Genomic DNA, 27,206 nt, shown 5'->3' with positions numbered 1-27,206 from the left:
CTCTTCCAGTTGTGGCCCCCACAACTACAAAAGCAAGAAAGCCTGTCCCAACTCCATCCTCACATCCCTTCTCCCCGTCCCTCAGGGAACCTGGTTTTGTCTTCTCTTCCAGGTTGTAATGTGACCCTTTTTACATCACTCAGCAAAGGTCCCACGGTAGGGTACCCTCGTGCAGGGACCTTCCCCAGACTCGCGAAGAGGAGGCTCCTCTGCACCGCCCCCAACAGCAGCGAGCCTGCCCTGCCCAGGTGCCACTTGTCATTTGAGGCCCCTGGCCGCGACCTCGAGTCTAGCACTCAGCCTGGGGGCAGAGGTGCAAGTGCGGCCGAGCGGCCTGGCCTGGCCCAATCCATTCCCGGGTTTGGGGTGAGTCCTTGCCTCAGACCCCAGGAGCGCTCCCGGCCCCCACCCGCGCACCAACGCCGGCGGCGGCGGAACCCTCAGCCTCGCTGCATTTGGCACATAATTCCGACACAGCAGGGTCCCGGCGGCCGGGCGGCGCGGCGCGCAGCTCTCCAGGCCCGAGCGTGGCGCTCCCGCCGCTGGGTAAGGGGCGGACGCGGCAGCGCCTGCCTCGGTGGCCGCGCTGCTTAGTTAGCCGGGGGGACCGGAAGGATAACGAGGAAGTAGGAGAGGGTTTCCTCAGATGGGAGATTACTTCCGTCCGGGCTCTGGCCTCTCTCCGGAGCCGGCTCGCAGGGGGTCGGGCTCGGGGCGCTGGGTGCTCCGGCCACGCCTTGCCACCTGCAGCGGCCCGGGCGGACGGGACGCGCTCAGCCTTGTCGGAGGGGCTAACGCGGGGGATTCTTGCAGGTGGGAATCGGAGGCATTTCAAAACGCCTGAGCCATGGTGGCCAAACAGCGGATCCGGATGGCTAATGAGAAGCACAGCAAAAACATCACCCAGAGGGGGAACGTAGCCAAAACCCTGGTAAGGCGGGGCGGCGCCGGCCGGGCTGGCCGAGCGGGCCGGGTGGGGCGGGGCCGGCGACGGGACGCGAGGGCAGGGCCTGGCCGCCCGGCCTTCTGCTCCCAGGACCCCGGCCCGCCCCGCCTGAGGGGTCTCGGAGCGTGGGCCAGAGAGCCGGGCGCAGGGCGGCGCGGGCTCCGAGGTGCCCTCGTGGACAGAGGGCCCTGGTTGGTCGTTGCCCCTCTGGGAGCGGCTGGCTGGGCTACCGTGAAAGCGCGGTGGTGGCTCCGCAGGAAGAAATCTGGCCTTCGTGCCTGGGAAAGACGGAAAGCCACAGCCTTGGGGGACACAGGGCCCGAAACGTAGTAGTTGCGAACATGTATGTTGAATGAATGAAAGAAAGCGTAAACGGAGGCCATTTATCATGTCTCCTGTGAACACAGGGTTTACCTTGCTTATTGGATAAGCCGCCCTGTGTAGACCCCACGCCCAACAGACACACACCTTGATAAGGTTTTCTTCCCAGCCCCTTCCTAATGGTCTGCCCTGTGTACTTGAAAGGGCTCCTCCTTTCTACTTGACCTCTTCACCTGTGAGGCCTCCCACCGCTGGTTGAACTAATGTAAATACAACGCTAGTGTTGTTTGCCCTGTGAATCCAGGCTCTTCCTGAAGGTATAATCCCGGAACTTTAGAAATCGGTTTATTGTCAGGGATTGTACTCTCCGAACTGTACATGAATGCTTTACAACTGGAATTATAAATAAAACCTATGTCTTATGCACAGGGGATTCTTTTAACAAAGCAGAATATCTTCCACAGAGAATTCCTGGCCTGGGACTGAATATTCCAGAGGCATGAGCTGGCTGAGTTGTTGGGCAGTGGTGGTCTCCAAGTCTGTGAGCAAAGTCACCTGGAATCTATTATCCCATACAGTTAGGTAGCTGTCCAGCTGATGCTTGAGGTTTGGCTGAAAAAGCTTTCAGACTTGATGAGGCAATTCTTCTTAGCCGAAGAAATTGTGCTGATTTGAATAACTGAGGGGGAAAAAAAAAATAGGATCTGCGATCATCACACCCGAATTCTTGCAAAACCAAGCATATGTGGCAGAGCCCTTAGAATTAAACTCTGCTCAGGGCTTTACACATAACTGCAGGCTTAAGTAGTCTTTAAAATTCACGTGGGATTTAGATCAGCTAGTTGTGATTGGTGCACCAAAACGCCCATGTGCTATCTAAATGGAATCATTTTTTACGTAGTTCTAGTCTTCCTTTTTTATTTGTACTCAGAAAAAGAAAATGGTATCCAAATTTACATTGAAAAGAATTTGAATTGATGTTAAAGCAAGCAGAGTTTTGTATCCCCAGGAGATTCAGTTCTTCCCAGTGTAACACCTACTGGCTGACATATAAGGAACCGTGGTGGTGCGAACAGTTAAGTGCTTAGCTGCTAATGAAAGCTTGGCCATTCAGACCCACCCAGAGGCTCCACAGGAGAAAAGACCTGGCAATCTACTTGCATAAAGAGAACAGCCTAGAAAACCCTATGGAGCAGTTTTACTCTGTCGTATGGGGTTGCTATGAGTTGAAAACAACTCAGTGGCACCTAACAACAACATGCTGACATATTGAAAATTCCTCACTGTATGGTTCTTTGTACTGCACTAAGGATCCAGAGTTCAGTTGTTAACTACGATAGCAACTTAACCTGACTGCAAAAGCAGCAACAAAATAAGAATTTGCAGGGCTGTTTTATCCATTAGGCTCCATAGACTTCAGGCTCTCCAAGATGGCTAGAAAATGTTTGGGATTCAAAACAAAAATGTTTGGCATCAAAATATCAGAAGAAAATGGAAAAATTGGGGAAAAACCTGTTTAAACGTCTAGATAATGTAACTAGTCATTTGAAATTCAACTCGACTTTGTTATAGCTACATTTAAATTATATTTAATGTGCTACAAGACTGCATTTTAATAGGTTTTGATACATTCTCAGGCAGGCTCTGCGAAGGTACCTGGCGCCTGTGAGGCTTTGTAAGCAACTCTACTAAATTTGTAATGAAAGGTTTCCAAACCAAGCCACCATGTATATTTACTTTTAGTTGGTTGGAGGGGCTTTTTGGTTAACTTTATTGTAAATGGATCAGCATCTAAAAAGTAAAATGAAATTCTCTTTCAAAAAGAAAGTCTATAAAACCTAAATCTCATTTTCCCAGTAACAGGTCAAACATGATTCTACTTTGATAGAAGTAACTTCCAAAGACAACTTGTTCACGATGAAATTCAGTAAATGGGGAGATGTAAACAAATTCCAACTGAAAATTCAGACTAATAGTTCAGAAGTAAACTTCTCCTGTAATTGTATGCAGATGCTTCAGTATTTCGTTGTTAGGTAATAAGCTGTGGGGTGAATCATCCCTGGGCCAGAGCAAATGATTAAGTGCTGAGCTGCTAACCGAAAGGTTGGCGGTTCGAACCCACCCAGAGTCTCCTCAGAAGAAAGACCTGGCAGCCTGCTTCTGAAAGGTCACAGCCAGGAAAACCCTACGGAGGGCGGTTCTACTCAGAAACACCTGGGGTCGCCATAAGTTGAAATTGACCTGACAGCACCTGACTATGGGGTGAATCAATATTATTCTCCCAAATAGCAGATAAATCCAAGAAACAGAGAAATGAAGTAAATCATGTTATGATTATACAGTAGTAACTTCTCTGGGCGGGGGGGGAGGGGGGGGACTTAAATTTCAGAGTTCTGGGTCACCCGCTGGTATCTTATCACAGGAAAAGCCATTCTGATATTTTGGAGCCTCAGGAAGTGGCAAACTATTTGAAATGAACCATGGCACTAGCAGAATCGCAGCCGCTTTCCTCACCTTTCCCAGCAGCAGATTCAGGCCGTGTGAATTGTCCCAGTGGGACTGCGCCAACTGCCTCTTCCAGAAACAAAGTCACCCAAAGCTCTCAAAAAAAAACAATATATTGGCATTATGATCAGCCAGGTGTTTATGAGCTGTGAAAATACCCAGATAATACTGATTCACTGGGAGTGTCGTCAAAGAGATTTTTGTGTGATATGCTCCAAGTTCTGCATGCTCAAAATTTGTCTTTTCCTGCAAATGAAAAATAAAGAACTCCTCTAGGTATGCGTACTAGACACCAATAATTCATTTACAGGCTCCTGTATTCAGTTGTTGGCTTTGCTGGAAATAGAGCTAAAATAAACTTTTTATATAGCATTTGTGGAACAACAGCAACAGAATCGGCTTCTGGTCAACCCTGTCAGATGGCTAAGAAGGTGGTGGAAGAGGGTGGGGAGGGGTAAACATCACACTCTGTTCAGGTAACTTTATAATTTCTGTTATTTACTTAATCTGAGGTTGACCTGCCCTTAAGAGTCGAAGAACGGCACGGTAGAAATTCTGGTTAAAGTTATCTTATACAACTATTTAAGACCGATTTTGTTCTCTGGTCGAGAGCAACCGCGTGTCCCCTTGCAGCGTGCTTTGACATCTTGTAGGAGTGGAGGCAGGTACACTTCCAGGCTTGCCAAGGACAGAGACATGAATGGTTTTTTCCTTAGTCAAAGCTGTTGACACTTTGACCCATGCTTGCCTAGGAAGAGAATGCTGAGATAATCCTACCACCAATTAGGAAGTATTCATAAAAATGACAAATCCTTCCTACACACACACACACCAGTTGCCATCGAGTCCATGTAGGTCACAGCAGAACTGTGCTCCAGAGGGTTTTCAATGGCTGACTTTTCAGAAGTAGATCTCTAGGCCTTTCTTCCAAGGCACCCCTGGGTGAATTCAAACCACCAACCTTTTGGTTAGCAGCCAAGCATTAACTGTTTCTGCCAGCCAGGGACTCCTTCCTAGACCCTATCTTTATTCGAACTAAGAAATATCATTTAACGAAAGCTGTGTGCTGATTCATTCTTCCATGAACATTTATTGAGGCTATACTACGTTTAAGTTCTATACCAGGTATCAGTATGGAGTCCCTGGGTGGCACAAACAGTTAAGCACTAGACCGCTAACCAAAAAGTTGATAGTTCAAGCCCACCCAGAGGCGCCTCAGAAGTGAAGTCTGGTGACCTGCTTTCAAAAGGTCACAGCCTTGAAAACCCTATAGAGTGCAGTTCTGCTGTGCACCCATCGGGTGGCCATGAGTCAGAATGGACTCGACAGCAACTCGCAACAACCAGGTATTGGCATTCATTGTTACATGAAAGAGACACAGTGCCTGCCCTTGGGGGGTCTACAGCCTAGTGGACAGATCGATGTTAAACACGATATCAGGAATAAACCTGGAGCTACAAACTGTGATTAATCCTACCAAGAAAAAGTCCATGGTAATGGAAGTGACAAGTGAGCCCCATTGAGGTTGACTCGCAAGGCCCTTTGAGCATGGCACAGGCAGGCTGAGAAGCAAAGAATTTTTGCCTCATCTAGAATGAGATGATCTTTTTATGTGGCATTAGTGGGACAGCAGCAGCAGAACTGGTCGCTGGTCAACTATGTCAGATTGCTAAGAAGGTGATGGAAGAGAGTAAGGAGGGATATTGAACAAAGACTGTTTTTAGCTCCAGCTAATGAGGAAATATTTGGTGAGTACTTTGATTTCTCTTTTTCAGTCTCTTCCTCCGTCCTTCCTATTTAAGAAACACACTGCTCTTTCTGAAGCCTCTCTCAGAAAATCTGTGTTGCTCGGTGATTGATTTGATTTCGAGGCTGCAGCCAGAGGTGTTGTGGTGGGCGCTCTTGTTTCTTCTGTGCTCCTGGTTTAAGAGGAGCCACAGGTGTGCAGGACTAGGGTGTTGCAGGTATAACCATCCTTTCTGCTCCCCAGGGAATGCAGGGATTGCTCCAAAGTGTCGGCTTCGCTGAGCTTAGGAGCTTTACTGCAAAATGCTGCTTCCCTCACGTCCACTCACAGTCACGTGGTGCTTGTGTTGTTCTGGGGATTTCCACTGTGTCAGTTTCCCAGTTTTTTTGGCCTGTAGAAGGTTTTGAGAAACTGCTGTGTTCTGTGACTCTGCTGGGAAGCCAGAGATACGAGAGTTAAAGGTGAGTCTATGAGTGGAACACATCCAGGCTCTGTATACCCAGATGCTGATTCTGTCTTTGAATCCCACCTCTTCTTGCTCAGGCTAACATAAGCTATGAGCCTCAGTTTCTCAACTACAAAATGGAGTTGATAATACCTGCCTTGCAGAGTTGTGAGTGCCAGAAGTAATGGATATAGAGTGCTCAGCATAGTGTCCAGCTGTAAAATGGGGCGGTAGTAGTTGCGTCAGAACCTAACTTCAGGGGGGATGATGCAAATCAATATCATCCCAAGGCTGATCCCCATGAGAGACATACCTCCACCCTCCAGCTTTTTTAACAATTCTGACTCCAGCCGTCCTCCCCACGGCACTCTACTTCTCAGCTGGCTTCGGTAATCCATTGCAATGGCGACACACAACTCACAGACCATACTCGATTCAGATTCAGGAAGCACGTATACAGAGTCTCTCTGTTTCAGTGCAGGACAGCTCTTTCGGCTCCTCTGGGCTGTGCAGGCCTCCTCTCAGCTCCCTGAGGACAGGCCCTTCTTGGCTCCCTCAGGACAGACTCCTCTCGGCCCCCTCAGGACAGGCTCCTCTTGGACCCCCTAGGACAGGCTTCCCCTCGGCCCACTCAGAACAGACTCCTCCCAGCCAGCCTTCTGAAGACAGGCTCCTCTCGGCCCCCTCAGGATAGGCCTCCTTTCAGCTCTCTGAGAACAGCCTCCCTCTCAGGCCCCTCAGGACAGGTCTTGTCTTGGCCCCCTGAGGACAGGCATCACTGCCTTCGGCTTCACTGCTGTTGGCTTTGATGCAGGCCCTGCCGCAGGGCCCCCTTCTGGGCCTATCACTGTCATCAGTGTTACAGCCCTTGACCCATGTTACAGCTCTTTTAGGAGGTTCCTTGCCTCCTTTCTCTCATCCTCTTCCCTCTTCTTTCTTCCTTCTGCTTCTCTTCCTGCTTTCTGTCTGAAAAGCCTCTGTGGGGTTGGCTGCTGGTATACACAACTCTTTATCAATTTCAAGACATGGCCCCTCCCAGCAGGGGCCACAAACTGATCAATTCCCTCTTGGTAGGCGTAGATACTTCATTTGCGTAGTAGGCTACAGACGCTTCATTTTCATAGTCTATCAACAACCCCTGCAAGGTGTATACCAATCACAGGGCAGGCTGCAGCCCAGGGCCAGACAGAAACTGTCAATCCAAGTTGTTTACAGCTTACCCAGAAAACGTCAGTCAATCTGGACAAAAGTAATAAACCCTCTGGGGTAGAAAACTAGGGCAAAGGTAACTTCTCAGGGCTTAGAGGACAATCTCTCAAGCTGTTTTTCCAAAGAACTAAGGCAAAAGGTCACATAAAGGAACTCATTTCACCACACCAGCATAGAGCATGCTTTCAACAAATGGAAGCAATTACCATTAATATTGTTTTTGGCTCCAAAAGCATTGTATTGGTTTATGTACTCATACCCCATTGGTTCCCAGAGCCTTTAAGACCACCAAGTTCACTGAGTTAACGAAACCAAACTTGTTGCTGTGGAGTTGATTCTGACTCATGGCGACCCCATGTGTCACAGAGTAGAACTGCTCCATGAGAATTTCTTGGCTGTAAATCTTTAGAGAAGCAGATTACCTGGCCTTTCTTCCACAGCACCACTGGGTAGGTTGACAGTACCAATCTTCAGGTTAGTAGTCAAGCACAAACCATTTGCACCACCCAAGGACTGCTGATCATTGAGTTACAGGTGTGCTAATGAAGTTATTGGTGAATTTTTACACATCTACCTCAGTCCTTTATAACTGACTTCATCTCCATCTAGAGAGAGCCACTGAGGACTGAGACCAGGTCTGTCTGATTCACAGTACCCAGAAGCATTCAAAAAATGTTTATGGAAGGAATGAATCTAATCTTGCTTTCTTCCACTCTCTTTTAGAGGCCGCAAGAAGAGAAATATCCCGTGGGACCATGGCTGCTGGCACTGTTCGTTTTTGTTGTCTGTGGCTCAGGTATGGGTTTCACTGAACTTATATCTCATGTTCTCCAACACATGTTTTATTCACAAGGTAAATGGATGAAAAACATATTTGTCTGTGATTCAAGTTAACCACTGCCTTAAGCCTTAATCTTAATGGCTTTTGATATAATTTCTCTTCCAGCAGACCTAATATGGGTACAAACAGAATTGATATACTATCAAATCATAATCATAAAACGATTAAGTTGAGCAATTAAATTGCCTCCGTGCACTTTGGAGTTCAGTTAAGTCTTTCTCTGAAGATACAGCCTAAAAAGGGCATTTGGAACAGAAGGTGGAGCACCTGTCTGCCCGAGATAAGTTCACATTCCAGAGAAAGGGCAAGCCCTGTACCTTAGGAGTGAGCTTTACAGAGCCCTGAGATAGAACTGGGCCTTTGACCTCAGCCTTCAGATATGGTCACCTAGTACTATAAGTAAAGTTCAGAGAGCTCTACTTAGACACACACACACACACGCACGCACACGCACACACAAGTGAGGGGAGACTTGAGTAAAGGTATCGTGAAGTTGCTTCTAGTGGAATTCTGTCATTGGGAGTCTTGACCTGGTTCCTGGTCTCCTTGTGTTGTGTCTGCAATATTGGTGAGTGTAGGCCACTTCTAACCATGGGGTGTCCCTTCAAGAGCTCTTATCCCCCATCATCTGCACTGTTGCTGAGGCCAGGGAAGGGGAGCAGTCCACGTCTTCCTGTGCAGACCTAGGGATCCCAGGAAGACATGATTCTGCCCAAGGGCAAGAGAAGCCCATGAGTAAAGATGGCTAGGTTCCTCTTATCTCCAAGAGAAGGTCGATCTTCCAAGGAAGCACAAGCTCTTAGGAGGAAGGAGAGATCAGGAGCATTTGACGATAGTTACTTGAGGCTCAAATATTTCACAGATGATTTGGCATCCCCAGATGAGAAAATATCCCACTCAGAGAGACCAAAAAAGCTGTGTTGCATCCCCAAAGATATGTTTGAAAAATATCTCTTGCCCAATATAGGAACCCCCTCATCACTGTTTTGAGCAGGGGTTTACCCAGCCTCTCTTTGATCACTTCTGAGGATGGGATACTCACTTCTCCAAAAGGCCATTTATGTATAGCTCGAATTCTGTTAAAGACTTCTCGCCTATTTTGAACTATTCTGTGCTGTCTTAAACTTTCCTTTCAGTAGTTCAGGTTTGGCCTTCTAGAATGACACAGAATGAACCTATTCTCTTCTGAACTTCTTGAGTCTTCGGAAGTTTTCAGGACAAATGGCTAGTTTCTTCCCTAGTTCTCTCAGCATCGCCTCCTACGATGTGGTGTAATACTCCTGGATTCACTCACAGATTCTCCTAAAGTGTTCCAGCTTCAGTTCCTGTCTGAGCTGACTCCAACTCATGGCGACCCCATGTGTGTCAGAGCAGAACTGCGCTCCATAGGGTTTTCCGTGGCTGATCTTTTGGAAGTAGATCACCAGGCCCTTCTTCCAAAGCACCTCTGGGCTAGCAGCCGGGTATGTTAACTGCACCACCGAGGGACTCCCTCTTAAAGTATAGTATTTGTGAAAGCAGAGGGTGATCTAGAAGTGGTGTGACCACCACAGAGGCAGTGGGACCGTCATTGCCCTTGATTTCATTCCCGGCTTCTGTTAACATGGCCCGAGCTTGCAGTTGCTTTTAACAGACTCACCACATTAGTGATCACTTCGAGGTAATGACCAACCATCCCCACCCTATCTTCTTCACATAAACTTCCTGAGAGCATCAAGATGTTTCTGTATGGCTCCCATCCAAAGTGGTCCCCCGTCCCATCACACTTTGTTTTATCTGTGGCCCTCATCGGCATTTAGAACTATTTACTTACTTACTTACTTACCCATTTCCCCCCACTAGGATGTAAGCTCAATGGAGGCAGTGTTTATTTCTCATTAAATTTGCAGAGCCTAGCACACTATTTAACACAGTGAAGGCTCAATAATATGGATGGATGGATGAATGGGTGGGTGGGTGGGTGGGTGGGTGGGTGGGTGGGTGGATGGATGGATGGATGGGTGGATGGGTGGATGGGGCCAGATATATCCCATACTGTAGATATTTTTGAGACCTAATATAAAACTTCATGATGATTTCTGTTAAAATTCTATTATATTTGTTGTCAGTTATCTTTCTATGAAGTGATCATAAAGTCTTGAAACATAAACATACATAATAAGTGGCTTAATGATATAACATTACAAGACACAATATGGGCAATGGCATTGTAGTGCCCTCATTAGCAATGCTCGTTCAAAGCACTGTATGAAATTACAATGAATGTGGAATATTATATAGCATTTCCCTCAACCCCGCATATTCATCTCTGATTACCACAAAAAATAAAAAATAAAAAAGCCTGTGCCTTTCACATGCCATAGAAGTAATCAAGAGAATCAATCAATCTATAAAAAAGTTATCTATGTTTTCAGACTTTATGATCAGCCTGTAGGTTGTTAGATCTTGAACCTTTCATCTCATTATCTTTCTTTCCCAGCTTTATAGTCTCTGAAAGTATATTTTCCTTCACATTGCTGGTAGAAGCCTAAACTTTGAGAACCCCATGGAACACATTTAGAAACAGTCCCTCCTCTGAATGATTTTGAACCTCTAAGCAAAACTCATTCAAGCAATAGTCATTCCTGGAGGGTCCTCTTTGTGCCTGGTGCTGGGCTGGGCTTTGGGAATGCCAACCCCTTCAGGAGCTTACAGGGGCGTTGGGGGAGGCAGATAAGGAAGCCGTACCCCAGGAAGAGTGCTATGATAGTGGGGCGTGCAGGGTGCTTGGCAAGCCCTGATAAGAGACTCATAAATCACACTGGGCAGTAGAGAAGACTTCCAGGAGGAGGTGCTATTTGAGTTGAGTTTTGAAGGACAAACAGGCAGATGAAGGATGTGAGGAAGAGGCAGGTGATTTCAACTGAGGGAACATGATCTGGCAGAGGCAGGGAGGCACGAGGTGGCACAATGGGCTCAAGGATGTAAGTAGCTGAGAATGGCTGAAGCCCAGACACAGAGAACCGGAAGCCGGGGAGTTGTTCACCCTGGTAGTCACGGGTCTGACTAGAGACAGAGCCAACGTTCTTTTTCTTCTTTTGGCTTCAAGATATTGGTAGTAGCTGCAGCCCTCCCTAGTCTGCCCCTTCAAGTAGCCTATGGGGAAGAAAAGTCTATAGAGTTCTTTGCCCTGACTTGTTTTTCTCAAACTCATGCTGATTCTCAATATCTACCTCTTCCTTTTCCAAGGACTTAAAAACCATCGATTAAATGACATGGCCTAAGATTTTGCCAGGCTCATGGGTTCACATATCAGGAACTCTATCTTTTCTCCTTGGGTAAATTGGGACATTTGCTGACAACAGCCTTTTGGGACTGCTCCCAGCCCTCCTACTTTCTCCAGCATTGTGTACATTGGTTCTATTATCCTATCCGTAGGTTTGTCCAACCACCACCCATTTGTCAGTTTGTCGTACTGTGGTGGCTTGCATGTTGTTGTGATGCTGGAAGCTATGCCACCAGGATTTCAAATACCAGCAGGATCGCCCATGGTGGACAAGTTGCAGCGGAGCTTCTAGACTAAGACAGACTAGGAAGAAAGGCCTGGCAATCTGCTCCTCAAAATTAGCCAATGAAAACGTTATGGATAGCAACAGAAGATTGCCTGTTATGGTGCTAAAGGATGAGCCCCCTAGGTAGGAAGGCGCTCAAAATCAAATTTAACAGCGATCACGAAGATGGCTCGGGGCCAGGCAATGTTTCATTCTGTGTTACATAAGGTCACCATGAGTCAGAGCTGACATGATGGGATGGCAACTAACAACAACAATAAGTTTGTCCAAGGGCCTGGGATGTGAGCCTGCAGGAAATGTGGACTTAAAAGCGGTAAAGAAGATACACTTAGCACTTACTGGCTCAACACGCCTGCCTCCCTTAGTGTCCAGAGCTGTTTTAATGATGTCTTTGTAAATCTTCTCAGTTAGAAGACCACTTTGCTTTTATGGAGAGGGAATTGAGTTGTCTTATTTTCTCTGTCCTCTGTTGACATGCTACAATAATCCCTAAGCCATGGGTCTCATCCCCTTTTAATCGTAACTAAAAACAATCCCTATGTTTGAGCCCAGCAATTGGGAGAATGGCACAGGACTGGGCAGTGTTTCATTCTGTTGTATGTAGGGTTGCTACGAGTCAGAATCGACTCAACAGTACCCAACAACAACAACAACAAAAATAATCTACCAGCACCCCACTTTTTTTGCCAACTGTAGCATTTTTTGCAAGCCTCGGCTCAAGCTGGGCACTGTTCTCACAGAAATGTGACATCCTTCTCAGTTTGTCCTTGGTAATGTGCCCTTCTATCTTTGTACATGTCCTTTTCAAAATGGAACTTGTCATAAAAACACAATAGTTCCTTCAGATCTGCCCCTATTGCCTGCTCTCTGGGATTAAGCCCAGTTCCTTTCATCTTGCAGAACCTGATGGTCTTCAGTGTCTTCCCTTTATAGAGTCTCAGGCTCTAGGCTCCTACCTGTCTTTCCTTTCCATTTAAAAAAAGATCGGATTTCCTCAAGTGTAGCCAGTTCACCAGATCCTCTGCTTTGTGTAGTGAGCCTTCTTACAGGTGCTAGGATTGCTGAAGCCCCTTGTCACTGGTCTGTATTGCTCCTGCCTTAGTTGTAACCCAAAGTGGGAGAGATCACATCTGATCACATGGGTAGGATGTCCACTCACAGCACTCAGTGCTTCTTGTGCCCTTCACGCTCACTCAGAATGCCCTGGAGTTTCCTGTAGGGTTGCCATGGCTTCACGTGCACACACTCCTCCCTTGCCCTGTCTATCAAATCTGTTTCCTTGAGCAAGATGAATGCCTGTCTATCAAATCTGTTTCCTTGAGCGAGATGAATGCCTGTTCCAGGCTTACGTACCATTCCACCAAGTTCCAGCAATACCTCCGAGGTCATGTTTCCCTCTGAGTTCATGTTGTTGGTATTCATATTTTGTACACTTTTTATATAGACAGTAAGTAAAAAGGTGAAGTCTTCTGATGTTAATGAAGCCGTTAATCATTGATCCAATCTCTGGACTCATTCCCTTTCATTACCTTACCCTGTTAACCCACTTTTCTAATTAATGGTTGGTTGGGCAGAGTGCTCTTTTTCAAAATAGTGCCAGTGTACCTAGGGTAAGGAAATATTCAGGTCAGGCAAGTAATAAAGAATGCATGATTTATCTGTTTTCCTAGTGACATTCTAGGGGAGAATGAGGTCAGTAAAATTTTGGCATTTAAGTACATACTGGCTTATTTAAGTATATGCTCCATTAAAGGAATTGAAGAAGGCTTGGCGGCGCAGTAGTTAGGCACTCAGCTGCTAACTGAAAGGTTGGTGGTTTGAACCCACCAGCCACTCCACGGGATAAAGATGTGGCAGTCTGCTTCTGTAAAGATTACAGCCTCGGAAACCCCATGGGGCTCTACGGGGTCGCTCTGAGCCAGAATTGACTTGACAGCAAAGGATTACTCCATTTAATGTGGAAAAACAGGCTTAGAAACCTCCAAGAGGTTATCCCAGTTGCCGTTGAGTGGATTCTGACTTATTGTGACCCCCTGTGTGTTAGAGGAGAATTGTGCTCCATAGGATTTTCAATGGCTGATTTTTCAGAAGCACAGTAGATCGCCAGGCCTTTCTTCCAAGGTGCCTCTGGGGGGACTCCAATCTCCATCCTTTTGGTTAGCAACCAGAGGCCTTAACCGTTTGTGCCACCTGGGGACTCCCCAAGAGGTTCTAAGATCCCTTTATTATGGGGAGCCATGAGTCACAGCAGACTCTTGAACCTTATTTCTCTGCTTGTTTCAAGTGCCTGCCTTCATTCTCAGCACACGTCTTTCATGGCTGTGATATTGGTAAGTGTGAGACCATGAAAAGGAAGGAAGAGCAGCCAGGAGAACCATGAGGGCAGAGTACAGGCGCCTGAGACCTGCCCCAGACACGCACCAGGGAATGCCCCCCTCGCTGAGAATCCCACGGCAGCACCAGACCTCCTAGGGCAGCCCTGACACCCCCAGGGTCTGAGTCAGGCCAGCGCTGCTCCATTTTCTGCTTTGATGCATGGTTGTAACTCCTCATACGTTACCTGTTGAGCAGGGAGTTCAGGAGGTTATCTAAATACAGCCCTCTTCAAAGTAAGTAAAGTTCTACTTTCCATAATCCGAGTAACAATAAAGCTGGTTACCAAATTAAACAAAATCAAACAGGATATGGCCCTGAGATGTCCTCTCTGGATAATACTGTGTCTGAAAAGAACACACTGTTCCAAAGCTTTTTTATCTCACAAAGAAAACTCCTGCGGCAAAACAACTGAAAAGGTCTCATAGGCAAGGGACTTCTTTGAAAACCGACAAGTTAGCAATAATGGGACAAGGGGCCTCAGAAGAAGATGGTTTTGGGATCTGTCAGATCTGAGTTCAAAGCTTGGATTCGCTGTGTATTAGCTGAATAACTTTGGACAAGTCACTTAATCTCTGTGTATTGATTTCATTATCTATAAAGTAGGGATAATAACCAAAAAAAAAAAAAAAAAAAACTTGCCATTGAGTCTATCCCAAGAGCCCCTCAAAAGATTGCCCAAGGGGTGAAATGTTCAATGGCTATAAATGCCTAGTCAGTTGTAAACCTGAAACCTATAGCTACTGTCTTCCTTAATGCCGCCCTCTCAGCCTTCATGGAAAACCGTGGCACCACTGGACTTCATGCCGTGAGGGGTTCAGACGTCCATTCTCCTTTCATCCTCCCAGGCGGCGCCGTTCTTTGGCAGGCTTAGCCTCAGACATTCATCACGGACTACCACAAAGCAGTAGGCCCTGCCTCTTCACTTCAGGGATGAGTGTTAGCACTTCAAGTGATAACACTTTGGTGCGTGAGACTGTATTCTCATATGATTAAGTACCAAAATCTTTCAGATGTCCCCAAGCAGGAAAAAAGAAATACAATAAGTAGACTAAAATCACTGAATAGTGGTTGGTACTTTAAGTTGAATTTCAGAAAAAAATGTGAGTTTCACTTCGTTCGTTGTTGTTAGCTGCTGTTGAGTTGATCCCAACTCATGGTGACCCCGTGCACCACAGAAGAAAATGCTGCCCAGTCCTGCACCATCCCCGTGTTCGGTTGCAGATCTGACCATTACGATCCATAGAGTCTTCACTGGCTGATTTTCAGAAGGAGATTGCCAGGCCTTTCTTCCTAGTCTCTCTTAATCTGGAAGCTCTGGTGAAACCTGTTCAGCCTCCTACCCAAAAACCAGACCCACTGCTGTCAAGTCGATACCAACTCATAGTGACCCTATAGGACAGAAACCCATAGGGTTTCCAAGGCTGTAAATCTTCACGGAAGCACACTGCTGCATCTTCCTCCCACAGAGCAACTAGTGGATTCAAACCACCCAACCTTTTGGTTAGCAGCCAAGCACTTAACCATTGTACCACCAGGGCTCCCTGTTTAGCCTCAGAGCAACACTCAATCCCCACCAACAGAAGGGTAGTGGTAGCGCATGAGGTGCACTGGCCGGGAATCGAACCTGGGTCCCCACGTAGAAGGTGAGAGTTCTACCGCTGACCACCAGTGCCCCTTTACTTCTTAAAGCAACCCTAATTAGATGCTGTTTTGCTGCAGGAGTTTTCTTTGTGAGATAAAAAAGCTTTAGGACAGCGTGTTCTTTTCAGACACAGTATTATCCAGATCGGACATCTCAAGGCCATATCTTGTATTTTGTTTAATTTGGTAGCCAGCTTTATTGTTTCTTACATTATATCGGTTATGTCAGAAATACAAAACCTGTTTGTCAATCAAATACCTGTTGTTGATCCCCTCAGATTATCATTCCAAACAGGCCAGAAATTTTTCTTGCTCAAATCTCGGCAAGTGCTTTTGTTTTGTTTCAGCCTTTTTGACTGGTTTTATTTGTCCCTCCTTGGTCTCCTAGGACCCAGATCTACACTGAAGCCGCCTTGAAAGACCTTGCCCTGGGTTCCCTCCCCTTTTTATAAAGCATATCTTCCTCCTCTGCGGGCAGTGGGGCCTCTTTCCAGATAAGCAGCTCACCCCGTCTCTCACAGTCCTCAGTTTCAAAACCTGCCTCTTTGGAGAGCCGTTTGATAGCTTCTGAAGAGTGCTTGTTTTTATCTTGCTGCTCAGAGACAAGCGTGACCTGGGATGTGTGCCTGAGACTTCACCACAGAGATGCTGTCACATGGATAGACCAACTGCTATCTTCCCCAAACACTCGCAGTCCTGTGTACTTCCTCAGGCTGTTAATGCAGCCAGTCACTGCTGTTTACACCCAGAGCAGGCATTCCTGGTTTGTTTTTGTTTTCTCTCTTTTATCCCTGGCTCTTTTAAGAACAATATTGAGGAGAATTCTCAGACCATGCTAAGGCTCAGTGGGAAAGTGAGCTGTAGTTGATTAATAATGTCTGTCACAGACAGGGTATGGAGTGCACAGTCACTGCCTTATCTTTGCTCTCCCTGCCCTAACCTTTTTATAATGTCAGTGACACGGTGTCACAGGACAACAGTCTTCAGCATTTTCAGCTTTCCTCTCTGACCAGAATGCCTCAGGGCTTGGTGAAATTAGGTCTTTTCCTTAACATCCTAGCTGTTCAGATAATTTTGTTGTTTAGAGTCAACATACACGTGTTGTGTGTGGTCTTATAACACTATTTACCTCTTCCAAGCCCTGATGTGATACTCCACATTGACAGGAAGCAGCAGTCTGGGATAGCACTCTTGCTTTGCACCTGGTTGTATCCTTCTCCGGCCTCACCCCTCAGTTAAGGTTTAAGCTGGGATCAATGGAATCGCTGTTTCATTCACATCACCCTTTGATTGTCAGAGGGAAATGCTTAAATACTAGCCATGCCTGGGCTCCCTTCCTCAGACTCCTCCCTCATGTATTCCTAATTTAAACTGTATTTCTCTCTCTCTAGCCAACCCTAATATTCATTTCCTAATTAGAGATTATGAGAATTTTAATGGTTACTGAAGCCTGGGTGTTCTGGAAACTGATGAGCTTGTATCTCCCCCCCTCCCCGCCACCCCCACCATCAAAGAGAAACCTCTAGAGTAATAGGATTAACCAGGGACTTTTTTTTTTTTCATAATTTTCTATATTTTCCAAATTTTTCAATCAGCCAATACTTTTATAATCAGAAAAAAATAAATGTCTTTTTAAAAAATAACCTCTAGGCTAGTGGTTTTTAGCCTTTTATTTTTTAAGTGGCAGAATTCTTCGTTCATATCTCAGGGGGACGCAAACGAAAGGGCAGCTCTTCGGGTAGCAGCGGGGGGTATAGGGAGCCTCCCTGTATTGCTGAATATTCTGATTTTTTCTTATCCCCAGAAGAGAACACACATCTGGACTGTTTGCCCATCAAATAGGAAATTGTGTCTGGCCCATAGCCGGCCTCTGATGCTGCAGAGTTCGTGCCTTTCAGCGAAGAGCCTGCTAGGTTCCTTTGGCACCGTTGGTTGTGAGTAGCTCCACCAGTTCTGGGCAGGGACAGCCATTGTCTCAGTGGAGCTGTAACAGCCTGTGCTCTTTCTCCTGCGTTCTCCAGGACTCTGCCCAGGGGAAGGCAGAGGGGGAAGAGGGGAGAGAGAGAGATCCTGTCACAGCCTGGTCTCTTTTTCAGGACAGCCTCTTCAGAACAGATGTGAAGTGATTCTCTGGGATGTTTTTGGCTGGGCCTAAACTCCTCCTGTTCTCCTAACCTCTGTTTCAGATGGTTCAACTGTTTCCTTTCATGTACATGCTGAAGCCTCATTTCTAGAAGGGCCAACACCCCCCGCTCTCCCTAAGACTGGCTGTTTCCTTAAGGATTGTGTGAAAAGAGAAAATACCGTCAAGTGTGTGCCAAGGACTTATAGCCAGACTGCCTTGGGTTTAAAACTCGGTTCTGCCACCCACTAGCTGCGTGGCCGTATCCAAGTTACCTATGTCCCCTTAAGCCTCAGCCCTCCCATTCTTAAAAGGGGGTGCCCATCACCACCATCAGTTGCCATTGAATTGACCCCGACTCCCGGCAGCTCCAACTCTTGGCAACCTCATTGGTGTCAGAGTAGAACTGTGCTCCACAGAGTTTTTAATGGCTGGTTTTTCAGAGTAGATCACCAGGCTTTTCTTCCAAGGTGCCTCTGGGTGGACTGGGTCCTCCAGCCTTTCAGCTAACAGTCAAGCATGTGAACCATCTGCACCACCCAGGGACACCTTCTGTGGGCTAGGCTATGTCTATTGCTTCCAGGTGAGACACTAGCCAGCACAGCAACTATTTGAACCATCCAGGGACTCCACTGTTTCCTAATCACAGGGATTAAATAGGACAATGCATGTAAAGTGTTTAGCAGGATCATGGTAATGGTTTTAGAAAGTGTGTTCATTGTAATTATGTTGTGGCCCTTAGTCATCCTGCCTCCCTACCTCTCTACCACCCTGGCAAGGTTCTCCCTCAAGATGTGAATGATTACAAGGAAAGAATGATAGTATTTTGGCCTTTTTGGTGGCTTTGCTTTGTAATGATGAGAAAACTTAAGAGCATAGCTCTTGAGATACTGAGGAACCTGCATGAGCCCTGAGGCCAGCTGCCACCTGGACAGGTAGAAGGTAGGGTTTCTAACCCAGAAGGCCAGTGTTAGCACCACTGCAGGACAACTCAAACCTCATCTCTGCTTCTGGAAAAGAACTCTTTATAAGTTAGTCCATGGGGGTGAGTAAGATCTATGCATATAACTACTTTGGCTACCATTTCTTGAGTATGATAATATCAGGCCCTACATATGTATTTTTTCTTACAGTCACACAGTCCCTGCAAAGAATCTGCTATACTCATTTTTCCAGATCACGAAACTGAGGCTCATAGAGGACACTGGCTTACATCTCATAGCTAAAATGTGAAGAAGCTAGTACTCAAACCTAGTTCTTGGAGACTACAAAACCCATTTACTATTACCCTACATTCCTTCTCCCTTTTACTGTTGCCCTAAAAAAAGACTATGGAGTACAACAGAGTTCCACCAGCTTTAGGCATTTAGCACACAACTACACATTGAAAAGAACTTACCTTCTTTCCCTGTCAGAAAAGGTGATTCCGGATGTACAGCCATCCTGGGTCTGCTACCAGATGGCTAAAGCATTGACCTAGCCATGGGCTCCTTCTTGATGAGGCCACTGTGTCCCATTCACCTTGCTCTTTTCTGGACACTTGCCCAGGACAGACTTGAATTCGCATATTTGCAGGTCTACCGCATACACACTGGCCTTTCCTGGAGACTGCCAGAGCTTTCCTGAAATTGTGACAATCAGAGGGAGTCCCACACCTCAGGCTGGCAAGTGGGACGTTTGAGGAACTCGACAGCCCTGGAGAAACTCTTCTCTTTCGCCACAAATGAAAGCCTGTGGACATCCATCTGCTCTGGAATCCCTTCCTCAGGTCTGAGGTGGAAGATTTGGAGAAGACGCCTCATCCGCCATTGTGGCTCCCTCAAGGTGACCAAAGCCTCTCTTGTTATGTGCCTCCCTCTGCCCCGTGCCCCAGCGGAGCACCTGAAGACCTGTTCTTGTCCTCTTTCTCAGAAGTGTCTCTGCTCTCTGCCATTTAATGTGGATAAAGGCCATCACATTCTCTGCAAATAGTATCCATTTCCTTTATGCTGCCTTCCTGCCCTCACCTGCCCCTGGCATCTCTCTTTTCCACCCTCATCATCTCTGGAGAAGCACCGGGAAAAGCTACCAGGAAATGGTCTCTTGCCTTTGACTTCCTTTGTGCTGGTTTGTTTATAGAGCTTAACGACCCACCTTTGCAGTGTTTTGTCTCCTAACTTTTCTACTTGTCTCTTAGGGGACCCATAACTATTCTTACCTATTCTTACTGGCTCTTTCAGACTTTTTTCATCCTTTTCATGTGTTTTAAATTAACAATAATCAAAGCTACGTGATTCCTAGGGTTGTTCCTCTGGCCTGTCTTAATCTCTCTTCTCAGCAGTTCCTTCTCTCTTACTGTCAACTATTTATTTTCAATAAAAGCGGCTTTATGAAGCTTGCTGGTGTCTGGCAGAGCTCCAGCGTTCTGACACTTTCCTCTGGGATCCACTTGTGTCATCCCCAGATCCTCCTGACTCCTTTTTTATGGCCAGGGTAGGTCAGTTTTCAGGCTAAGAAGTGGGTTAGGATGACAGGGTTCTAGTCTGTCTTAGTTTCTTAGTGTTGCTATAACAGAAATACCACAAGTGGGTGACTTTACCAAATAGAAATTTATTTCCTCACAGTTTAGGAGGCTAAAAGTCCAAAATGAGGGTGCCAGCTCTAGGGGAAGGCTCTCACTGTGCGCTCCAGGGAAAAACCCTTATCTGGTGTTTCCTGACGATCTTCTTGCAGCATGTACATACCTTCCCCTCTGCTTGTGCTTGCTTTTTCTGTGCCTGAGCTGCTCTGCTCTTTTTATCTCAAAAAGTGTTTGGCTTAAGACACACCCTACACTGGCATGGCCTCATTAACATAACAAAGAAATCAGTGGGGTTAAATCCATAGGTATGTTGTTGTCCTTTGCCCATGAGTCTATTCCGACTCATAGGGATCTTACAGGACAGAGTAGAACTGCCCCATAGAATTTCCTAGACTATAATCTTTACAGGAGCAGATGGCGAGGTCTTTCTCCTGCAGATTCCCTAGTGAGCTCAAACCACCAACCTTTAGGTTCTCAGCTGAGCGCTTAACCATCGCACCACCAGGGCTTCTTATTCCATAGGTATAAGGGTGATGGGTGATGATTTACAACACATATATTTTGGAAAACCTAATTCAATCCATAACACAGGCCTTAAGAGTTTATGGTCTGTCATGACTTTGCTCTTAGGACATTTGAATCCCAGGGCAGCAATTTGGTTCTGACTCTTTTGGTTTGCAAAGTAATCATTTGAGTTTTTTTAAATATATTTTCCTCCACTTTTTTTTTTTTTTTTTTTGTGCAATTATTTCCCTTTCAGTCATTCAATAAATATTTATTGAGGACCTGTTTTGTGCCCAGTGCTGAGCTAGGGCCGGGGTAGAATTGTGAGCAAATTCATACATGGTCTCACCCACTCTCCTGGAGCTTTCAGTCTAGTGGGAAAGAAAGATGAGTTAATCAACTCATGGTAGTAAACCATGTAAACTTTCAGCTGTAGGAGCTGTGTTTGGAGGAGAGGCACGTGGGGCTATGAAAGCATAGAATGCAGATGGCTGATCTACTCTGGACAGTGGTTCTGAAAGTGTGGTCCCTGGACCAGCAGCATCAGCATCACCTGCAGACTTGTTTGAAACCCAAATTCTCAAAGCCCACCCCAGACCCACTGGACTAGAAATTCTGGGGGTGAGGCCAGCCTTTATGTTTTAACACACCCTGAGGGGTTGTGATGCACACTCAGGTTTGAGAACCACTGCTCCAGGTGGTCAAAGAAGGCTTTTCTGAAGAAATGACGTGAGAAATGAGAGCTGAAGGGTAACTAGGCAGTAGGGTGGGCAAAAGTACTTCAGACAGAAAGAAGGACATGTATGAAAACCCTGTAGTGAGAGCATACAGCTTTTGAAAGCATGAGTCCCCCAGTGAGAAGAAGAGTGATGCAGAATGAGTTGAGAGGTTGACAGGGGCCAGAATACGCAGGTCACTGAGGCCTCATCAGGGATTAGGCAAGAGGGAGCTTTTGATCTGCTTTCAACCCAGGAGTGACCCAATCTTACTTGCTTTTATTTAGAGGACCGTTCTAGCTACAGTATGGAGAAAGGACTGGAAAAGAATAAGAGTAGACCAGTTGGAAGTCATCGCAGGGGTCTAGGGAAAGATGATAGTAGTTTGGACTAGGATGGTTTCTAGGGGGATGGGAGAGAAGGGTGTATAATCAGAAGATCCTTAGGTATAATCCACAGGTTTTTGTCATTGACTCAACGTGTCAAGGATGATTTCAGTGTTTTTGGCTTGCACAGGAAGATGGAGGATAGTAATGCCAAGTTTAGCAGTGAGAAGAGATCATAAGAAGTCCTACTGAGTTTGAGCCATCCAACTGTAGATATCAATGAGATGGTAGAATGTAGATCTGGAGCTTCAGGGCAGAGGTCTGGGTGGAGACCCCATTTGTGAGTCATTAATGTCTCGGTGGTGATAAAAACTGTGGGCCTTGATGAGATCCTCTAGGGAGAAATAATGAAGGAAAGAAAGCCCAGAACCACTCACTGAGAAACTTCAGTGTTTAATGGTGGAGTAGAGGAGGAGGATCTCATAAAAGACACTTAGGAGAGCCAAAGAGAAGGAGAATGTGCTGTTGCAGAGGCCATAGGAAGAGAGAGTTTCAAGGAGTGAGTGCTCAGCATCAGTGAGTAGGAATAAGGCAGGAGGAGACTGAAGAACACCTGTTGGATTGAGAGATAGAACGTCATTAGTGACTTTGTTCTTGTTAGTTGCAGTTGGGTTGCCCCTGACTTATGGCAACACCGTGACAAAGGACCAAAATGCTCCCCTGTCCTGTCCCATCCCCATGATCGCTTGTGGACAGAGCTATTGTGATCCATAGAGTTTTCATTGGTTGATTTTCAGAAGTAGATTGCCAGGCCTTTCTTCCTAGTCTATCTTAGTCTGGAAGCTCCGCTGAAACCTGTTCAGCATCACAGCAACATAAACGTCAGCGCTGACAGACAGCTGGTGGCTGCGCACGAAGTACATTGGCTGGGAATCGAACCCAGGTCTCCCTCATAGAAGGCGAGAATTCTACCGCTAAACCACCAATGCCTCCATTCAGGACTTAGCAAGAGATGTTTCAGTAAAGAGAACAGAAGCTAGAATGAAGCGGATTGAGGAGGGAATAGAAGGTAAGCTAATGGAGACAGTACGTACAGCCTTTGGAAATGGTCGACTACGAAGAGGAAGAGAGCATGTTAGTTCCTGGGAGATGTGGAGTCAGAAGTACTGTTTTGGCTTGTTTGATTTTTGAGTGGAAGCAATTTTAGCATGTAAAAGCTTAAGGATTTTGGTGATGGGGGAGGATGAATAAAACAGAGGTGGCCAGGAAAGGTTTCCGAGGGCCAGGATCCTAAACGCAGTTGGGAAGTGCAGATGCTTGTTGGTTCTGGTGGTGCCTGCTCCAGCCTAGGTTTTTCTGAACCTCTGTGACTGCCAAGGGCCAGATCCCCTGACCTGGAATGCCTGCTGGCCCTCCCTTTCTTGGCCTCTCTCCTTCCTGCTGTCTCGCCTGTCCACAGCCCCTTTTCCGCAGCCTGCTCAGCTGTTTTCTCAGCTTTGTTCACCCACTGTTAAGTTATTAACTTGTCAGGGTCTAGACTCCCCACTTCCTTTCCCTCTTTGAACTGACTCTTGGCCCGCTTCCTGTTCGTTGCCTCGGAAAAGTCAGCATTTGGAAGGCTAGGGTTACTCTGTAGGTCAGCACCGGCAAGCACGCAGAACGTCCGTGAGCATAACTCGTCTAGAAGGTTGAAGGCTTTTTAAAGACATTGGTACAACTGAAGCAGGGATAACAAGCAATTCACCTTGCCGTTATCTTAGATGTGGAGGCAAATGGTGAGCTTCAAAGAGACTTTTTTCAAAGAGATTTCTCCGAGAGCATTTGGTTTTAAAGGGTCACCTGTAAACTGTTAGGGACCAGAGGATTTTTACATGTTAACTCACAGATTCAATGAGGATCTGAAATCATCTTGAATTCGTTTTTAAAGCAGACCCAAAGAAACAGGTAAGTTGTTCTAATGAAAGTATTACTCCTCTGAGACACATGATATTTTCTCCAAGATTCTTTAGAGAAATTTGCAGCAGTTTCTTAAAAAGAATTGAGTGGCGTTCTCATTACCTAGAACTTTCTAAGTCATGAGTTAATGGGGTGTGATGGACTGAGATACACAGACTGCTTTCTGTTCATTGACCTACATCACACTGATAATAATTTCTTGCCGAAGAACAAGAGTAAGGGAGAAATAACATTTTTGCGCATCTATTACAGGTAGATCTTTTATTTATGTCATTATATTTTATTCCTTGCAATTCTTTGAGGTACTTACTATCTATAGTTTTGCAAATGAAGAAGTCAAGGCTCAGAACTGTTTATTAATTGCTCAAGGTTAGTATCTTTAGAGAGCAACAGAGCTGGCACTCAGCTCTGGTCTGCTCTCATACATGGAGAAGCAGCAGTAGTTGCTGCAGTAACAGTTATAATAATAGCAGTAGCTACCGCACACTGACTCCTCAGTGTGTGAGGAACCTTCATACAGGCTACATCGTTTAATCCCTGTAACAACCCTGTGAGTACCATGATCCTCATTGTACAGAGGAGGGATCAGCATGGTCACACAGCTATTAAGTGAAGAACAGGGATCCAAAGCCAGTTCCATCCAACTCTGACATTCCTCTCTAAAGTAAACTTGTTTGTCCAAATTAGAGATGTTTCCCTGACGCCAGGAACAAAGCCTGAGGCATGGGAGAGGTAAATGTTTTTTGTCTAATGTTGTTGAATATACAACTGCCTTCCATTTCTATTGAGCCAGAGGAAAGAATGTTTATTTAATTTTTACTCCTTGTCAGCCTTGGTAGGGGAGGACAGAAAGGTCAAATATTTCTGTGAGTTTATATATTTTGGTATGCCATTCTCTCAGCCATCTAACAACTTCCCCTGTCAAGACCCACTCAGGAACCCAGTATAAGCCAAGGAGACCTCCCAGAGCTGGCAGAATTAGAAATCCCACATCTAGAGAAGAGTCCCTCAGACCCTCACAGGGAACCAGTTTGATTTTACACAAAATTCTAAGGCTTTTTTTTTTTTCCGGATTTCTTCATCTACAGCAACATAATAATACATGAAAGGAGGGCCCACCGCAGATTGGTGCAGTAATACCAGACGTGATCAGGGACAAGAATAAGAAAACAAACAAAAAAAATGATAAGAACCAGAAATGAGAGCCTAGAAGTACAGCTTTGTTGTTACTTGCTGTTCAGTCAGCTCTGACTCATGGCAACAACCCCATGTACGACAGAACCAAACGTTTCTTGGTCCAGGAAATATTCTGTTGTGATCCATAGGGTCACCAGGCCTTCCTTCTGTCTTAGTCTGGAAGCTCCATTGAAACCTGTCTACCATGGGTGACTCTGGTGGTATTTGAAATACCACTGGCAAGGCTTCTAGCATCCCAGCAACGCAAGCTACCACAGGATGCCAAACTGACAGACTGGTGGTGAAGTACAGCAGATAGCTATTTTGACAACGTCAGATAACACTGTGCAACCTCCGTAGCAATATTGCAGCAGTCTTATTAATTGTTTTTCATTATGGTGATGCTGAACAGTCATAAGAAGTTCACGTTAAATCATGTTTGCTATACCCAATTTAGGAAGTCAGTGATGACATGAAAAGAAAGGAAAATGCATTAGTGCTTTATCTACTCTTAAAATCCAGCCATCCAAGACAGATCCCCCAGGCCCTCTGCGTTCTTTACCTTTGTGTTCCCGAAACAGCGCCCGGCACGTAGTATGTGCTCATTAACGTTAGATGATGAAACATGGAAGGATTTGTTTCCTGAGGCTTCTGCCTAGCCCTGTTTTACTGTGGCCACGTAGGAAGCTGCAGTCCTGGGTACATTCCGGCTGACTTTATGAAGGAGAGGAGGGGGGAAAACCTCTGAGAGCTAGTGTTTTGCCTCTACACATGATTCAATATGATGATAACAGCCTCTCCTCAAAAAAAAAAAAAAAATGATTCATGCCATGGTAGTTGCTCTTATCATCATCGTCATCGTTGTCGTCATCAAGATTGATCAATGTTGCTAGCTGCAAGGATGGAACAGGAAGCTGATCTTCCTGTCCTGGAACACATTGGAAACCCAGTAGCTAGAGCCAGGCTGGGAGCTGTCTAACCAGCTCTTACCAAAATAAGCAATGAGGTGGGAGGAGTGGGAGTGGCAGCAGTTCTCCCCGGGCTCACAGGCCACCTGGCTCCTTGGTGTGTCAGGAGGAAGGCCCATCTAGTGAAGATTAGGCCCTGAACAAACCAGTGTTGCTCTCGTTGAGAGACAGGCGACATTTCAGAGGCTTACAGGCAGCCAGGGAGTCCCTGGGCAGTTAAAAGGTTAACATGCTCAGTGCTAACCAAAAGGTTTAAGGTTCGAGTACACCCAGAGGTGCTTCAGAAAAAAAGCCTAGTGATCTACTTCCAGAATTCAGCCATTGAAAATTCTGTGGAGCACAGTTCTGACACTCATGGGGTCATCATGAGTCAGAGTTGACTCCATGGAAGCTGGTACAGGCAGCCAGAACATACTTTTGCATCAAGGGTTATCTGCAGCCAGAGACCTGGATTGGTGGGTTGGCTGGCACCTGGCCTTCCTCACCAGCACAGAGCGGGTGTTTTACAGGTCACGGCCATTTTGAAGAGGCAGACTCACTGAGCCGTTAAATGAACTGCAGCGCAGCGCGAAAGCCGGGTATCCTTCTCCCCAGCAGGGGCAGAACATTTAGGGGAAGGGGGCCAAATCTCCTCTCAGAGCTCCATGGGTTTCTGGCCTTCACTCCTAGTGGAATTAGCAGGAGCTATCCAGATAAATCCCTGAGGCATCCATCAGCCAACAGAGTAAGCCTGGCCTTTTAAAGAAGTTCACTGACCTCTCGTTAACTCCTTGTTAGGAAATGTCTAATCAGCTGTGCACTAACATGCCCAGGGGTCAGGGAGCCGGGCACTCTGTGGGATTGGGTTTCCAGTTGTGTGCTGTCTACTGCCTGAGCTGTCCGGTTGGCTTTCCCCTTTCAGCTATCTTTCAGATCATTCAGAGCATCAGGATGGGCATGTGAGAAGGCCTGGGTTCGAGGCTGCCTCCCTCCCGCTGGATGGCGGAGGACCGCATACGCTTTTAGCCAGGTGTCTGTGGGAGGCACGCAAGCTGTGCAGAGTAGACAGAAGGCTCCCTCGATTGTTCCCTGGTGGTTTCATCTTGGATGTCAGGCCAAACTGCCTTCTCACGGGACATCTCGGCGCGTCCGTGCTCGCAAGCGGAAAGGACATTGGACTTTTCTGTTGACTGGATCGGCAGCCCCCAGCTGTCGGCAGCCGCGCTTTGTGTGGTTTTTCCTCGGTTTCACTCATGTCTGCATGTGGCCCTCTGAACGATCGCTGGTTTACCTTCTACGGCTACAGTCTCGCCTTCA

General features: G+C 46.3%; 1 protein-coding gene and 1 non-coding gene across 4 annotated transcripts; one reads left to right on the top strand and one right to left on the bottom strand.

The window, feature by feature from the left end:
• Window positions 1-472: 472 nt before the first annotated feature.
• On the top strand, window positions 473-27,206 carry SERP2 (stress associated endoplasmic reticulum protein family member 2). Of its 3 annotated transcripts, XR_007513051.1 has the most exons (5): window positions 473-546; window positions 814-931; window positions 7,897-7,969; window positions 19,280-19,528; window positions 26,812-27,206. XR_007513051.1 is itself a non-coding variant. In XM_049852957.1 (3 exons), the coding sequence occupies exons 1-3, from the start codon at window positions 848-850 to the stop codon at window positions 26,850-26,852; spliced, it is 198 nt and encodes a 65-aa protein (XP_049708914.1). In that variant the 5' UTR covers window positions 614-847; the 3' UTR covers window positions 26,853-27,206. The 3 variants fall into 3 exon arrangements, 1 of the variants encoding a protein (XP_049708914.1); XR_007513052.1 differs by lacking the exon at window positions 473-546 and having other exon boundaries at window positions 614-931; window positions 19,280-23,754; window positions 26,812-26,859; XM_049852957.1 differs by lacking the exons at window positions 473-546; window positions 19,280-19,528 and having other exon boundaries at window positions 614-931.
• Window positions 22,729-22,799, bottom strand: TRNAR-UCU (transfer RNA arginine (anticodon UCU)). The gene has a single exon. It is a non-coding gene; the product is annotated as a tRNA-Arg (tRNA).

This window comes from Elephas maximus, chromosome 14, assembly GCF_024166365.1.
Source record: "Elephas maximus indicus isolate mEleMax1 chromosome 14, mEleMax1 primary haplotype, whole genome shotgun sequence".
NCBI classification, from domain to species: Eukaryota; Metazoa; Chordata; class Mammalia; order Proboscidea; family Elephantidae; genus Elephas; species Elephas maximus.
Note: the sequence above shows the minus strand (reverse complement) of the source record. Positions and strands in the feature narration are given on the sequence as shown.